General features: G+C 38.4%; 2 protein-coding genes across 3 annotated transcripts; both read left to right on the forward strand.

The window, feature by feature from the left end:
• The first annotated feature begins 764 nt into the window (after nt 1-764).
• Nucleotides 765-5,582, forward strand: LOC108240517 (Down syndrome cell adhesion molecule-like). 2 transcript variants are annotated; one of them, XM_017424058.3, is made up of 14 exons: nt 765-956; nt 1,052-1,390; nt 1,517-1,645; nt 1,768-1,932; nt 2,005-2,075; nt 2,720-2,966; nt 3,052-3,132; nt 3,225-3,302; nt 3,552-3,680; nt 3,771-3,935; nt 4,211-4,263; nt 4,441-4,546; nt 4,632-4,662; nt 4,751-5,582. In XM_017424058.3, exons 1-14 carry the CDS (start codon nt 893-895, stop codon nt 4,806-4,808), a joined length of 1,716 nt encoding a protein of 571 aa, XP_017279547.1. In that variant the 5' UTR covers nt 765-892; the 3' UTR covers nt 4,809-5,582. The 2 variants fall into 2 exon arrangements, with proteins under 2 accessions (XP_017279547.1, XP_017279548.1); XM_017424059.3 differs by lacking the exons at nt 3,052-3,132; nt 3,225-3,302 and having other exon boundaries at nt 766-956.
• A 3,142-nt stretch (nt 5,583-8,724) lies between these two features.
• On the forward strand, nt 8,725-13,516 carry LOC108240518 (Down syndrome cell adhesion molecule-like protein 1 homolog). The gene is made up of 10 exons (XM_025007605.2): nt 8,725-8,874; nt 8,963-9,298; nt 9,455-9,583; nt 9,677-9,844; nt 9,917-9,987; nt 10,870-11,116; nt 11,823-11,951; nt 12,042-12,206; nt 12,482-12,534; nt 12,698-13,516. Exons 1-10 carry the CDS (start codon nt 8,778-8,780, stop codon nt 12,788-12,790), a joined length of 1,488 nt encoding a protein of 495 aa, XP_024863373.1. The 5' UTR covers nt 8,725-8,777; the 3' UTR covers nt 12,791-13,516.
• The last annotated feature ends 487 nt before the right edge of the window (nt 13,517-14,003 follow it).

Consider the following 14,003-nt stretch of genomic DNA (forward strand, 5'->3'; position numbering starts at 1 on the left):
GCTGGCCTGGGAACGCCTTGGGATTCCCCCGGAGGAGCTGGCCCAAGTGGCTGGGGAGAGGGAAGTCTGGGTCTCCCTGCTTAGGCTGCTGCCCCCGCGACCCGACCCCGGATAAGCGGAAGAGAATGGATGGATGGATGGATGGATGTTTCTACAGCCACAGTAAAGTATTAAAAGCTCCATCAACATAGTGAAGGTGTCTCCGCTCCTGTGTGTTTTGAAAATTTAATATTTTATTTATGTGTTTCTTAAGTGAGTGAGTTTTTTGAGGAAGTTCTCTGCAGGGTAACTTAACATCTGTGAGACTAAATGTTTACTCAGCAGTACAAGAAACAAACAAAAGGCCATGGCTCTTTTGTAAACTAGGCCTAATTTTATCAGCGTTCTATTAGAGGACACAGTCAGTCTATGATGTTTCTGAAATCATCTTGTGTTTGTTCTCACCAACTGATAATAAAGCTAGGATTACAGTTATCACAAGAAAGTTTAGAGTTCACAAAAGAAATCTTCAACCTGAGCAGATGAGGTTTTGGCATTAAAAAGCAGCTGCTGTTACTTGTTTCACGCATTCAGGGAGGTAATGAAGGAAAGAATGAGACGCAGAGGCAGAAAACAAAATTGTCTAAGTGAAAATGGCACATTGATAACCCTGATACTTTCTGTCCACTCATCAGAATGAAACATTTTCTCGAGCAGAAGGAACCAAAACCGTAGAAAAGGAAACGGCTCCTTTCTGCATTCCTCTTCTGCAAACAGAAGTTGTTGGTGTGAGCATATCAAGGGCAGAGTCATGTGATTTGGGAAGATTTCAGAGTTGAAACCACTTTGTGGTCAGTTCAGTGTTGATGAGCAGTTGATCCAATCACTGATTCAGGCCATCCACAGCTGTAAGATGATTATTTCTGGGTGTAGATGTGTTGCTTTGTGCTGCAGTCTTCTCTTTTGCCTACTCACAGGTAAGACATCCACTACAGCAGGAATTTAATGTTTTTTGTTGAATAATTACTTCTGAACTTATTTTTTCTAAGATCTTTCCCTTCCTTTTTTTCAGCTTGTGTTTCTGCAAACACCATAATAACCACCGTGGGGACAGACGCTACCCTAAGATGCAACTATGATGCTAAATACTACGGCCGGCTGTCTGTGTGCTGGGGCAGAGGGGCCATACCAAACAGGGGCTGCGCCAACGAGGTGATCAGGACCGATGGGACAGCAGTGATCAGCAGGTTGTCTGAGCGTTACCTGCTTCGGGGTAATCTCGGCGAGGGCGATGTGACGCTGACCATCAGGCAGGTTCAGGAGAGTGACTCTGGCCTTTACGGCTGTCGAGTAGATATACCTGGCTGGTTCAATGATCACAAACATCAGACAACTCTCACAGTAAATGCAGGTACTCGTACAGAATTTGTGACAAATGCTAAAAAAGAGAAAGAGCCGCATATCTGACTTTTTCTTGTTAACTGAATAAGCAGCTCATCATTTCAGCATGACGCTGACCTGCTTTCTGGCTTTTCAGGGCGCCCTTTTCCAGTGAAAGTGGAGACAAGAGAGGTGAAGGAAAAGACGGTCACTGTTCGTTGGACTCCTCCGTTCGATGGCGGCAGACCGATCACAGCCTACGTCATTGAAATAAAAAACAAATATGGTAAGCAAAAGAAATTTAGGCCAGTAATTCTTATTCAGTTGGGCTACATGCAGCCTATCCAATATTTAAAACATATTTTAGATCATGCAGTTTAGATCTTGTCTACATTTCTGTTCTTACAGCATCCTGGGATACTGCTGTGAGAACAGAAGTATCGCCTGATCTAAGTCAGGTGACTTTGGTTGACTTGCGTCCAGCCAAGACCTACAACGTTCGCATGTTTGCTGCAAACAGTTTGGGAACGAGTGATGCCAGCAATGTTCTTACCATCACAACAAAAGAAGCAGGTATTTGTAGGTTTAAGCTAAAAAGACATCTGTTCTGTTTAGAGACTTCCTTAAAATTTGATTTCTTTTCAGCACCAGAGGGCCCTCCTCTCGATATGCAGCTTCAAGCCCTCAGCTCTCACAGCATCAAAGTTACATGGAAGGTAAAGTCTGGGTTTTAGTTAAATGGACATTTAGAAAAATCAAGTGGGAAGGTTTTGAACCTGCTATAGATAGCTTTTTGAATGTCTCCTGTTTAGAGAAATAGAGTTTAATTCTGACTGTACTGACGAGTTAACAGTTTGTCTGAATGTGGCCAATACCACAGTGTTCCTGCTGTCCTAGAACAGCTCTAATTTGAAAAAAATTCATAGTATCCATGCAAAAACTATCCCATAGACTTGTACTACACTATCGGTTTCACCTCACATGGTCATTTAAATTGAAGTTTGTGGTTATTTATAAGTGCAAACAGCATCGGCACCAAGTTTTAACACTTCTGTGGCAGCCTGGAGCACTTCCTGCAGGAATGTCAGAATCATTTGGCCAAAATAACCTTAAAATGTGAAACTGATAGTGGTGTAAAGACTGTAACAAAAGCAGTTGCATGAACTGCTGCAAAAGTTTGAAAATTGCACCGGAAGTGCTACAGCTAACTACTACTGCTGCTCTAATAAACTTAAATTTCATTTTTTAACTGATGTTGCTCAAATAGCCCTACTTTAAACTCTCCAAATTACCCCTTCATTAGATTCAAGATACAAAGTAGTTTTCTCAGAACAGTAACTGTCTGTTTTCTTCTGACCAGCCTCCGAAGGCTGACCTCAGAAACGGTGTTCTGCGAGGTTACAGCATTAACTACAGGGAGTACGACCCGGTGGGTAGTCAGTTTAAAACGTGGCAGCAGCTCAATGTAGCAGCTACACGCGAAGTGGAGAGCGTCATCCTGACAAACCTGAAGCCTTCGACCAAGTACGGAGTGACTGTGCAAGCCAAAACAAACGCAGGAATAGGACCTCCTTCAACTGCGCCTTTGTGCTCCACTCTGGATGAAGGTCTGTTGGAAAATGTAGAACGATTTAAATCCTTTCATTTAGGATTTATTCCTGTGCCACTTAATATGTTTTGTTTTGTTTCAAGTTCAAGAAACGACAGTTGCAACTAGCATGTCTTCTTCTTCTTCTACTAAGATGAGGACACACTTAACGAGTGTCACTCCAGGTTTGTATACTTAAGCTGATGACACTTTTCTTAATAACTAAAGACTAAAAGATCCAGTGCTGACTGTAATCACTTTTCTTTTCTGTTCAAAGTTTACACAACAACTTCAACAACTGAGACAGTTTTTACATCCACAGTGTGGGAAAGTAGCACTTCAACTCTCAATATAGGTATTTTATGTGTTTTTGCATTGATACTTTTAGTCCTTACTGCAGTTTACTGACATGGAAAGAATATTTGATATCATTAATTCTGATAAAAATGCATTAACAAATGTGTTGTTTTTCCCTATTGAAGACACATAAATTACTGATTTTATTGCAAAAAAAATATAACGCTTTTATAGATTAAACATATTTAGGGCCACAAAGCAAAAACTACATTTTAATTACTACATTTGTGTTCTGTGTGCATACTAGTGCCTCCAGATCCACCTGTTATTGAGGTGAAGGAGGTGAAAAACTACGCAATATCCCTTTTCTGGACTCCTGGGTTTGAAGGCAGCAGCTCCATTACTGGATTCTACCTGGAGTATAAAGCAGCCAATGGTGAGAAAAAAGTCCAGTGGAATAATTAAATACTAATACACTGTTAATCCATTAGATAACATTATCTGTTTTTATCCTGTTTTTCTACAGCCTCATGGGATTACACTGAGAGTGTTGTCGATTTCAGCCCAAATCAGACAGAGGTCACAATAATCGAGATAAATCCTTCAACGTACAACATCCGCATGTTTGCTAAAAACAGTATGAGCATCAGCCGAGCCAGCAATGTTCTCACTGTAACCATAGAAGAAGCAGGTAGTGTTTTCACCTCGTCCTCCTGTGGTTGTTTCTTGCTCCAAGTCTGAAAACGTCTGTTTCTGTTTTCAGTGTCGTTACTCTGGTTCCTCCTGGAAAATGTTTCCATCTCAGTTTTACTGACATGTTTTAGTTACTGACAGTTACTAAGACAACTACTTTACAGTTACTATGTTTAGTTAAATATGTTGTCTCAGCTTGTTTTGTAGTGTCATAAGGTGAAAAACTTTCATAACTTCCGCCTGCCTGATTTATCATTCGGGTCTGTCTGACAGTTCCTCAAAAGGTCAATGGTACTGAAACTCTTCCAACTACTCATCCGGATGCTGTAAGTATCAAATTAGTACTTGTTAACATTTTGGATAAAACATTTTGGATAAAACATTTTGGATAAAACATTGTATCCTGTCTTGTTTAAATAATGGCCTGATTTCTGCCCTTGGTGCTCGCACATTTTCTCAGGAGACTGGTCAGATGAGATAAAGTTTTATGTCCTCTCTGCTAGGTGACAGTGAAGAACAGTCCTGGTGTTCCCACAGTGTTCCCCATCATTGTTCCAGTTGTTCTGGTTGGGCTGATTGTTGCTATGGTGACCGCTTGGAAACTTCGCCGTAAGTGTTTCCTGCATTATTGCTTCTTATAGAAACCAAGCAAAATGTTCTGAATCGTTTTGATCCTCATATTTCCCATTTACAGAAATCAAACAGAGGAAAGGCAGTCTGAACATGTGAGTTTTTTCTCATTCATTTGTAAAATGAAAATACTAAAGACACCACAGTGGCCTTTGCTGAGCAACTTTCTTCTCTTGTCTGCAGGTTGTTGAGCAACGGAGCGATACGTTACAGAGGCTCTGAGTCACTACAGGAGCTGTGAACCTCCTTAAATATGTGAAAACATATTTAAGGAATATAACTGTATACACAAAAACAAATGTTGTTATTCATCTCTAGTAGCTGCCTATCATGTAGTAAATATCTCTATCTCATCATCTTTTTATTAACAACTTGAAATCCTACAAATAAAACTCAAATGAACCCTTTTTTTCATTAAAGCAGCTTACAGCGAGATGATAAACACACGAGATGATGCAAACATATGCTGAAGATTAATTATTTTGCTTTTTTTGCCCTTTGTGCCTGCCAAGAATAGCTGATGAATTGTTAATACTTGTGTACATACTGCCATCTACTGGATCTTTTTAATAACATCATCATAACATTTAAAAATACACCAGCAAGGTGAGAGATAGGCGTATACATCGGTGCTCACTCATCCAGTCAGTCACATGGAGTGGGCTTGGAATAAACTTATTTTAAATAATTTAGGTTTTAACATATGTCAACTTAGATAATACATTATGGCATCAATCAAAACATCTAAAAGTTCAAGGGTGAAAACTATTCACTAAGGTGGATATATTTTTAATCTTTCTTTTCCTCCCCTTTTAACACGATGATTTTTGTTTTTTCATTTTCTGGATACTGTGAAACTCAAATGCAGCTCCTGTTTTCTATGTGGATGTTTTTCCAGTGGCTTGAGTTTGCATGTTTGGTTCTGTGTGTCTCTTTTTTGTGGGATCAGAAGAACTTTGAGCTTTTATCACACATCTCTGTATGAAGAAAGGAGAATAAATGTGCTTAAAGCCCATTATAAGCCTCTGTTGATTTGGTAACTCTGTTTTTCCTGCAAGAGCAACAACTTAAAAAATTAAGAAATGAGAACACAGCTTTTCAAAATACTTTAGAGTAAATGCTCTAATTCATGGCAGGAAGACATAAGCTCTGCTCAACACTTAACGGACTCTTGAACTGCTCATGATACAGTATGCTGTATATGTTGTTGTTTTGACTGTTCTCTACTGCAGGGGACGCCACAGAGAGCAAACTTGCATGAAAGATTTGGCAAGGGTTTTACACCGGTTGCCTATCCTGATGCACCCTGGGCTCAAAGCTGCAGCCTCAGGATTATAAAACCTCAGCACTGACTACCAAGCTACTGCAGTCCATACAGTATATTGTGTACATATAGTCAAACATTACGTAAAATATACTTACATCCACTATTTTATGAATATAATTAAGGGCAAAGGAGGGAAAAAATTTGAGGCCCAAAGAGTCAAAGGTCATTGTAAAATAATTAAAAGCCCATGCTGGGGCCCTGAAGAAATAAGTGACAGTAGACCTCACCTAGACTAACCCAAATGGGGGCCCACATGACATTTGTATGGGCTTGCCCTCCCCACACTGCTTCACAGAAAACCCACAGACACATTTCCTGGAGTGTAGTTTGGAAGAGATTATAAATATAAGAACATACTGTATTCAAATTCAGTGTTGTTTAGTCAGGGACTAAGATTAAGATTAGCAACAAAGAACTTGTTAGAGTTAGACTTGGCAGAAAAATGAGACCTATCATCTTCCAAATTCTACAATCAAATCTAGTTTGGTTACTTCAGCACCTTTCACAGAACACTTTCCTGAGACGCCACCTTTCCGTCTCGGTGTGATTTATGAAAAGACCGACGTGGCATGAGAGGTTGAAGTCAACCTGCTGCCCCTGAGCCACCACAAAGGTAGTCACAGAGCCAAAATGGTTGATATGTGTACAGTTAGGCCTGCACCACAGCCAGGTGATGTGATGTGGTGATGGCAGGTGAGCTGCGCCACAGGAATCAGAATAAGAGATATCTGACACACTTTTTAGACGTAGCGCACCGTGTTAATGTTGCTGACTTATAGATACTCTCCATGCCTATGTTGGTTTTGCAATGCTGGCATCTTTTATGAAAGGTCACATTTTGGCAAGATGCAGTGATTTATGAATGGCCAGGCAAAAACTGTTTTGTGAAAGGGGATTTTATTTTTCTACATTAATATATCTTCTTGATCATTTTAAAATTAAAAGACACCAAAAAAACAATTCCTATGTTAATGTCTTTTTTGAATTTGTTTTGAAGAAGTGACTATAAAGCCACAATACAGAACTTCATTGTACTAAAGTTTGCTTTTATTGTGGTTTTCTTTCAGTTCCCTTGTTTTGGAGTTAATTGTATTTATATTTTCAAAAAAGCAGTGTCAGATGTACTTCTGTGTTTTATCAGTTTGTTTATGTCATAATCTTAGTTTTTTACGTGGTTTAAAAACCATTTAAAGAGTATACTTTTTAAATCCTAGTCTTTAACCCAAAATGATCTGGTCTGATAAAATATCATAGGTTTTGGCAGCTGATTTAGGAGTGATTTAAACTATGTGGTGAGCCCTCTTCCGAACTTAAAATTAAAATAGTTTAAGTATTGTTCCCTTGCCATTCTCAATCAAATAGCCCTTTTTAAAACCTGGAACAGAAATCAATTAACCTGTGGCTCAGTCATTACCCTCATGCCCTTAAAACACTGTAGGAATTATAAGCATCAGTGAATAAGGAAATAGTCTGCAAAAATACACACAATGGCTTTAAAAACAGCTTTTGTTTAAAGTAACTGATACGGATACTGTTGTGTTTTCAAGAGTGGTTTGGTCAACTTATTGAAAACCATGTTGAACGTTAATTTGTAAAATTTAATTTTTATGTTTTTTTTTAAAAGAATAAAATACACAACAACCAAGCAAACAAAATAGGAAAGAGAACAGAGAACAAACATCAAATCTTAAATTTTTTTAACTGAGGCAGCAGGGTTGGTCAATGAAATTAACACCTGCATGCATACAAAGGAAGGGGTGAAATTCCAAAGGGATCAGTCTTAGGTGTTTTGTTTGTTTATTAAGAAAAGTCCTTCTTGTGGGGTTTCATAATTGGTACAGACAGTTTTTTATGGGTTTTGTACAAAGGTCTACAATTATAATATATGAGTTGCACATAGAAAACAAAAACACCCGTACTTGCTCCTAATGATAAGAGGCCCCAAATTCCCACAAGAACGCTTTTTTAAAGGCTTTCCACAAGACTTTGGGGTGCATAAAAAATGTCTTGGTATCCTGAAGCATCACAATTGGTCATCAGTGGAGATCAGGGGCCTCCCAAACCCTGCCTGAAACACCTGAATTCAACATTTAACAGGTGGGTCTGAATATCTCTCATCCATGTGGCGTAAATGTCAATTAAATGTTCATCTCATCTGCTTTTAAGTCTTAGTTTTCTGCAGTGTTAATCTGTCTTCTGTTCAGAGCAGAAAAGAGGCAGATAAAACACCAATACACTAAGACCCCTGCCACCCTAAATCTGTGAGCCTAAGGGGAAAAAAGTAGTTTTAAATAATCAGAAAATAGAATTAATATGATTTTTTAAAAATTATGTGACTTGTGTCATTTATATACAACAGGCTAATAGTAAATGTTGTGTGGTAGTAACTCTCTTTTTGTCAGATTTATGAACATTTTTGGGCAACGTACATTGTTTAGTCTTGTTGTATGGTGAGGGTCTGTTTTGCTTCCAAATATTTTGCTGGGAACATTAGACTCCAAAGATTCATGTGTTTTGTGCCCTAAGACCAAGTGGTTTAAATGTGCATTACTGTAATCTACAGAAGGCAGAAGTTACATTAAAACAAACAATGTCCTGGAACAATGACAACACTTCCACCAATTGAAGTTCATCTTGTATTGTACAGAACTATAGAAAAGGTTTTTGTGTTGTTTTAAAGGTCATCAAAACATTCTGGTCAACAAAAGATGCAGCTTTCTGTTACAAGGAACCAAACATCACAGAAAAGGAAGTAGCTCTTTTCTGTTTGTCTTTTTCTTCAGCCATTGTTGGACTCAGCATAAAAAGAGCAGCATCAAGTGATTCAGGGAGATCTCAGAGTTGAAAACACTTTGTGGTCAATTCCATGTTGGTTAACAGGTAATGAAATTACGGACTCAGGAAAGAAGATTTAAGATGATTCATTTGGAGAGCAGATATATTGCTTTGTGCTGGACTCTTCACTTTAGTTTACTCACAGGTACAGCCATTAAGAAGACTAATATTTTTTCTCATCATGATTATAAATTGATGACATTTCCTGAAAATCTTTCACTGCCTTTTTCCAGGTTCTGTGTCTGCAGCCATTACAAGATCTTATAACACATTTGTGGGAGAAAGTGTTACTCTAAGCTGCGTCTATAATGTCAAAGACGGCAGAGTGCCTTTTTGCTGGGGCAGAGAGTCTACTAGCTGTGACAATGTGGTGATCCAATCAGATGGGACTTCAGTGACAAGGAGGTCGTCATGGCGTTACTTACTTTATGGTAATCTGTACTCGGGTGATGCGTCACTGACCATTACAAATCTTGTGGAAAGTGATTCAGGAATGTATGGCTGTCGAGTAGAAATAAAAGGCTGGTTCAATGATCTAAAAGAGGAGTCGTCTCTCTTAGTATTTCCAGGTAATCCGACAGAACCTGTGACAAAATAATTTCATATTACTGCTTCTCAGATGTATTGAAAAGCCTTAAAGATAAATGCTAATTTTGTCATTTTTGCTTGCGTGGTCAGTTAAACATTTCAGCAGAATGCAGATGATTTTTTTTCTGACTTTGCAGCTCGCCCGAATCCCCCAAACATATGGACAAAAGCGGTGAGAGAAAGTACTGCTACTCTTACTTGGAGTCCTCCATTTGATCGTGGTAGAGCCATTACAAAGTACACAATTGAAATAAAAAATGATTATGGTAAGTACAAAAGCACTAAACAGTTTGTCAAACAGTTTAAACATGCTATAAATGATACAGTTTGGGCCCTAACTTAGCATTTTTGTCCCACAGCATACTGGAGTAATCCTTTTAGATCTGAGGACATTGGTTATTATTTGACTGAGGTGACTTTGGTTGACTTGCGTCCAGCCAAGACCTACAACGTTCGCATGTTTGCTGTCAACATTGTGGGAATAAGTGATGCCAGCAGTATCCTCACCATCACAACACTAGAAGCAGGTATTTGTAGGTTTAAGCTAAAAAGACATCTGTTCAGTTTAGAGACTTCTTTAAAATTTGATTTCTTTTCAGCACCAGAGGGCCCTCCTCTCGATATGCAGCTTCAAGCCTTCAGCTCTCACAGCATCAAAATTACATGGAAGGTAAAGTCTGGGTTTTAGTTAAATGGACATTTTGAAAGATTAAGTGGGAAGGTTTTGAACCTGCTATAGATAGCTTTTTGAATGTCTCCTGTTTAGAGAAATAGAGTTTAATTCTGACTGTACTGACGAGTTAACAGTTTGTCTGAATGTGGCCAATACCACAGTGTTCCTGCTGTCCTAGAACAGCTCTAATCTATACAACTTCATAGTGTTTGTGCAGAAGCTATCGCATAGACATGTACTACACTATCAGTTTCACATCACATGGTCATTTACATCGAAGTTTGTGGTTATTTATAAGTGCAAACAGCATCGGCACCAAGTTTTAACACTTCTGTGGCAGCCTGGAGCACTTCCTGCAAGAATGTCAGAATCATTTGGCCAAAATAACCTTTAAATGTGAAACAGATGGTCGTGTAAAGACTGTAACAAAAGCAGTTGCATAAATTGCTGAAAAGGTTTTGTGATCATAAATTAGTTTCAATTTCTAGAGGTTGATGCAAACGCAATAATTTAAGCCTTTTCACTACCATCAGCTTTGAATTACACCATCATTTTGGAGGAAATTTTATGATATTCTTGCGGGAAGTGCCCCAGATTGCACCTGAAGTGCAAATTTATATATACTGTAGGTCTAGCTTTATAATTCTATGTAAATAACTATAAAATATAAGATCAACTGTGGGGTAAAAACCTCTAATAAACTTAAATTTCATTTTTTAACTGATGTTGCTCAAAGAGCTATCTTCAGCAGGTAAGATACTGACTGTTCATATCCTTTTTACAGAATCGTACTTTAAACTCTCCAAATTACCCCTTCATTAGATTCAAGATACAAAGTAGTTTTCTCAGAACAGTAACTGTCTGTTTTCTTCTGACCAGCCTCCGAAGGCTGACCTCAGAAACGGTGTTCTGCGAGGTTACAGCATTAACTACAGGGAGTACGACCCGGTGGGTAGTCAGTTTAAAACGTGGCAGCAGCTCAATGTAGCAGCTACACGCGAAGTGGAGAGCGTCATCCTGACAAACCTGAAGCCTTCGACCAAGTACGGAGTGACTGTGCAAGCCAAAACAAACGCAGGAATAGGACCTCCTTCAACTGCGCCTTTGTGCTCCACTCTGGATGAAGGTATGTAGAACAATTTAAATAAATTAATTTGTTTATTCCAGTGCCACCTAATGCATTTTTATCAGAGTCAAGGTTCCTTCTATGTCAACAAACTTTTTTTTTTTAAATAGTTTCTCCAAATTATTAAAAAAGACAAAAATCTCTATGCAAAAACACATAAAATACCTATATTGAGAGTTGAAGTGCTACTTTCCCACACTGTGGATGTAAAAACTGTCTCAGTTCTTGAAGTTGTTGTGTAAACTTTGAACAGAAAAGAAAAGTCATTACAGTCAGCACTGGATCTTTTAGTCTTTAGTTATTAAGAAAAGTGTCATCAGCTTAAGTATACAAACCTGGAGTGACACTCGTTAAGTGTGTCCTCATCTTAGTAGAAGAAGAAGAAGACATGCTAGTTGCAACTGTCGTTTCTTGAACTTGAAACAAAACAAAACAAAACATTAACAAATGTACTGTTTTTCCCTATTTAAGATTCATAAATTACTGAATTTTTTGAATGAAATAATTAAACCTTTTATGGGTTAAAAATATCAAAAACTAAATGGTGGCTTGTAAAAGGCTTATCAAGTTCGACTCCAAAGTATTTTCACTCTACAATCAGTCATTCACACATTCACACACATTGTAGCCACAGCTACCCTGGGGCAGAAGGACGGAAGTGAAACTACATTTTAATTACTACATTTGTGTTCTGTGTGCATACTAGTGCCTCCAGATCCACCTGTTATTGAGGTGAAGGAGGTGAAAAACTACGCAATATCCCTTTTCTGGACTCCTGGGTTTGAAGGCAGCAGCTCCATTACTGGATTCTACCTGGAGTATAAAGCAGCCAATGGTGAGAAAAAAGTCCAGTGGAATAATTAAATACTAATACACTGTTAATCCATTAGATAACATTATCTGTTTTTATCCTGTTTTTCTACAGCCTCATGGGATTACACTGAGAGTGTTGTCGATTTCAGCCCAAATCAGACAGAGGTCACAATAATCGAGATAAATCCTTCAACGTACAACATCCGCATGTTTGCTAAAAACAGTATGAGCATCAGCCGAGCCAGCAATGTTCTCACTGTAACCATAGAAGAAGCAGGTAGTGTTTTCACCTCGTCCTCCTGTGGTTGTTTCTTGCTCCAAGTCTGAAAACGTCTGTTTCTGTTTTCAGTGTCGTTACTCTGGTTCCTCCTGGAAAATGTTTCCATCTCAGTTTTACTGACATGTTTTAGTTACTGACAGTTACTAAGACAACTACTTTACAGTTACTATGTTTAGTTAAATATGTTGTCTCAGCTTGTTTTGTAGTGTCATAAGGTGAAAAACTTTCATAACTTCCGCCTGCCTGATTTATCATTCGGGTCTGTCTGACAGTTCCTCAAAAGGTCAATGGTACTGAAACTCTTCCAACTACTCATCCGGATGCTGTAAGTATCAAATTAGTACTTGTTAACATTTTGGATAAAACATTTTGGATAAAACATTGTATCCTGTCTTGTTTAAATAATGGCCTGATTTCTGCCCTTGGTGCTCGCACATTTTCTCAGGAGACTGGTCAGATGAGGTAAAGTTTTATGTCCTCTCTGCTAGGTGACAGTGAAGAACAGTCCTGGTGTTCCCACAGCCGCCAGCATTGTTCCAGTTGTTCTGGTTGTGCTGATTGTTGCTATGGTGACCGCTTGAAAACTTCACCGGGTTATTTTGCAATCTGCTCTTCATTTAATCCAACTCCAGAAACTCACAATACAAAGTATTTTTTTTAACAAAACAACATGTTTTACTAAGTCACCTGCAGATTTTTTTTGATGAAAATTAACCAAAGGCAAAGGTAATAAATACCAGCTTTTAACAGTGATGACATTCTCTTTGTTAAAACATATTTAAGGGATATAACTGTATTGCACATAAACAGATGTTATTCATCTCTACAAGTAGCTGCTTATCATGTAGTGAATCTCTCCATCTCATCATCTTTTAATTAACAACTTGAAATCCTACAAATACAACTCAAATGCACGCTTTTTTTCTTTAAAGCAGCTTACAGTGAGGTGATAAACACACACGAGATGATGCAAAAAGCAGATGAATTATTTTGCTTTTTTTGCTCTTCATGCCTGCAAAGAATAGCTGTGAATTGTTAATAATTGTGTACATACTACCATCTACTGGATCTTTTTAAGAACATCATCATAACATTTAAAAATACATCAGCAAGGTGAAAGATAGGCAAATGCACCTGGATAATGTGAAACTCAAATGCAGCTCCTGTTTTCTATGTGGATGTTTTTCCAGTGGCTTGAGTTTGCATGTTTGGTTCTGTGTGTCTCTTTTTTGTGGGATCAGAAGAACTTTGAGCTTTTATCACACATCTCTGTATGAAGAAAGGAGAATAAATGTGCTTAAAGCCCACTATAAGCCTCTGTTGATTTGGTAACTGTTTTTCCTGCAAGAGCAACAACTTAAAAAATTAAGAAATGAGAACACAGCTTTTCAAAACATTTTAGAGTAAATGCTCTAATTCATGGCAGGAAGACATAAGCTCTGCTCAACACTTAACGGACTCTTGAACTGCTCATGATACAGTATGCTGTATATGTTGTTGTTTTGACTGTTCTCTACTGCAGGGGACGCCACAGAGAGCAAACTTGCATGAAAGATTTGGCAAGGGTTTTACACCGGTTGCCTATCCTGATGCACCCTGGGCTCAAACCTGCAGCCTCAGGATTATAAAACCACAGCACTGACTACCAAGCTACTGCAGTCCATACAGTATACTGTAAATATATATTCAAACATTATTTGAAATATATGGCCAACATTTAATGACTATAAGTAAGAAGACGGGAGGGGGGAAAAAATGAGACTCACTTTCCTGAGAACATTGTGGGAACGTGAT

Source organism: Kryptolebias marmoratus, linkage group LG9, assembly GCF_001649575.2.
Source record: "Kryptolebias marmoratus isolate JLee-2015 linkage group LG9, ASM164957v2, whole genome shotgun sequence".
In the NCBI taxonomy this organism is placed as follows: Eukaryota; Metazoa; Chordata; class Actinopteri; order Cyprinodontiformes; family Rivulidae; genus Kryptolebias; species Kryptolebias marmoratus.

Coding starts and splice junctions, on each gene's coding strand:
- LOC108240517 (XM_017424058.3), top strand. CDS start 893: ATGATTATTTCTGGGTGTAGATGTGTTGCTTTGTGCTGCAGTCTTCTC. Junction 1,391..1,516: donor AACTCTCACAGTAAATGCAG/GTACTCGTACAG, acceptor CTGGCTTTTCAG/GGCGCCCTTTTCCAGTGAAA. Junction 3,936..4,210: donor TGTAACCATAGAAGAAGCAG/GTAGTGTTTTCA, acceptor TCTGTCTGACAG/TTCCTCAAAAGGTCAATGGT.
- LOC108240518 (XM_025007605.2), top strand. CDS start 8,778: ATGAAATTACGGACTCAGGAAAGAAGATTTAAGATGATTCATTTGGAG. Junction 9,299..9,454: donor GTCTCTCTTAGTATTTCCAG/GTAATCCGACAG, acceptor CTGACTTTGCAG/CTCGCCCGAATCCCCCAAAC. Junction 12,207..12,481: donor TGTAACCATAGAAGAAGCAG/GTAGTGTTTTCA, acceptor TCTGTCTGACAG/TTCCTCAAAAGGTCAATGGT.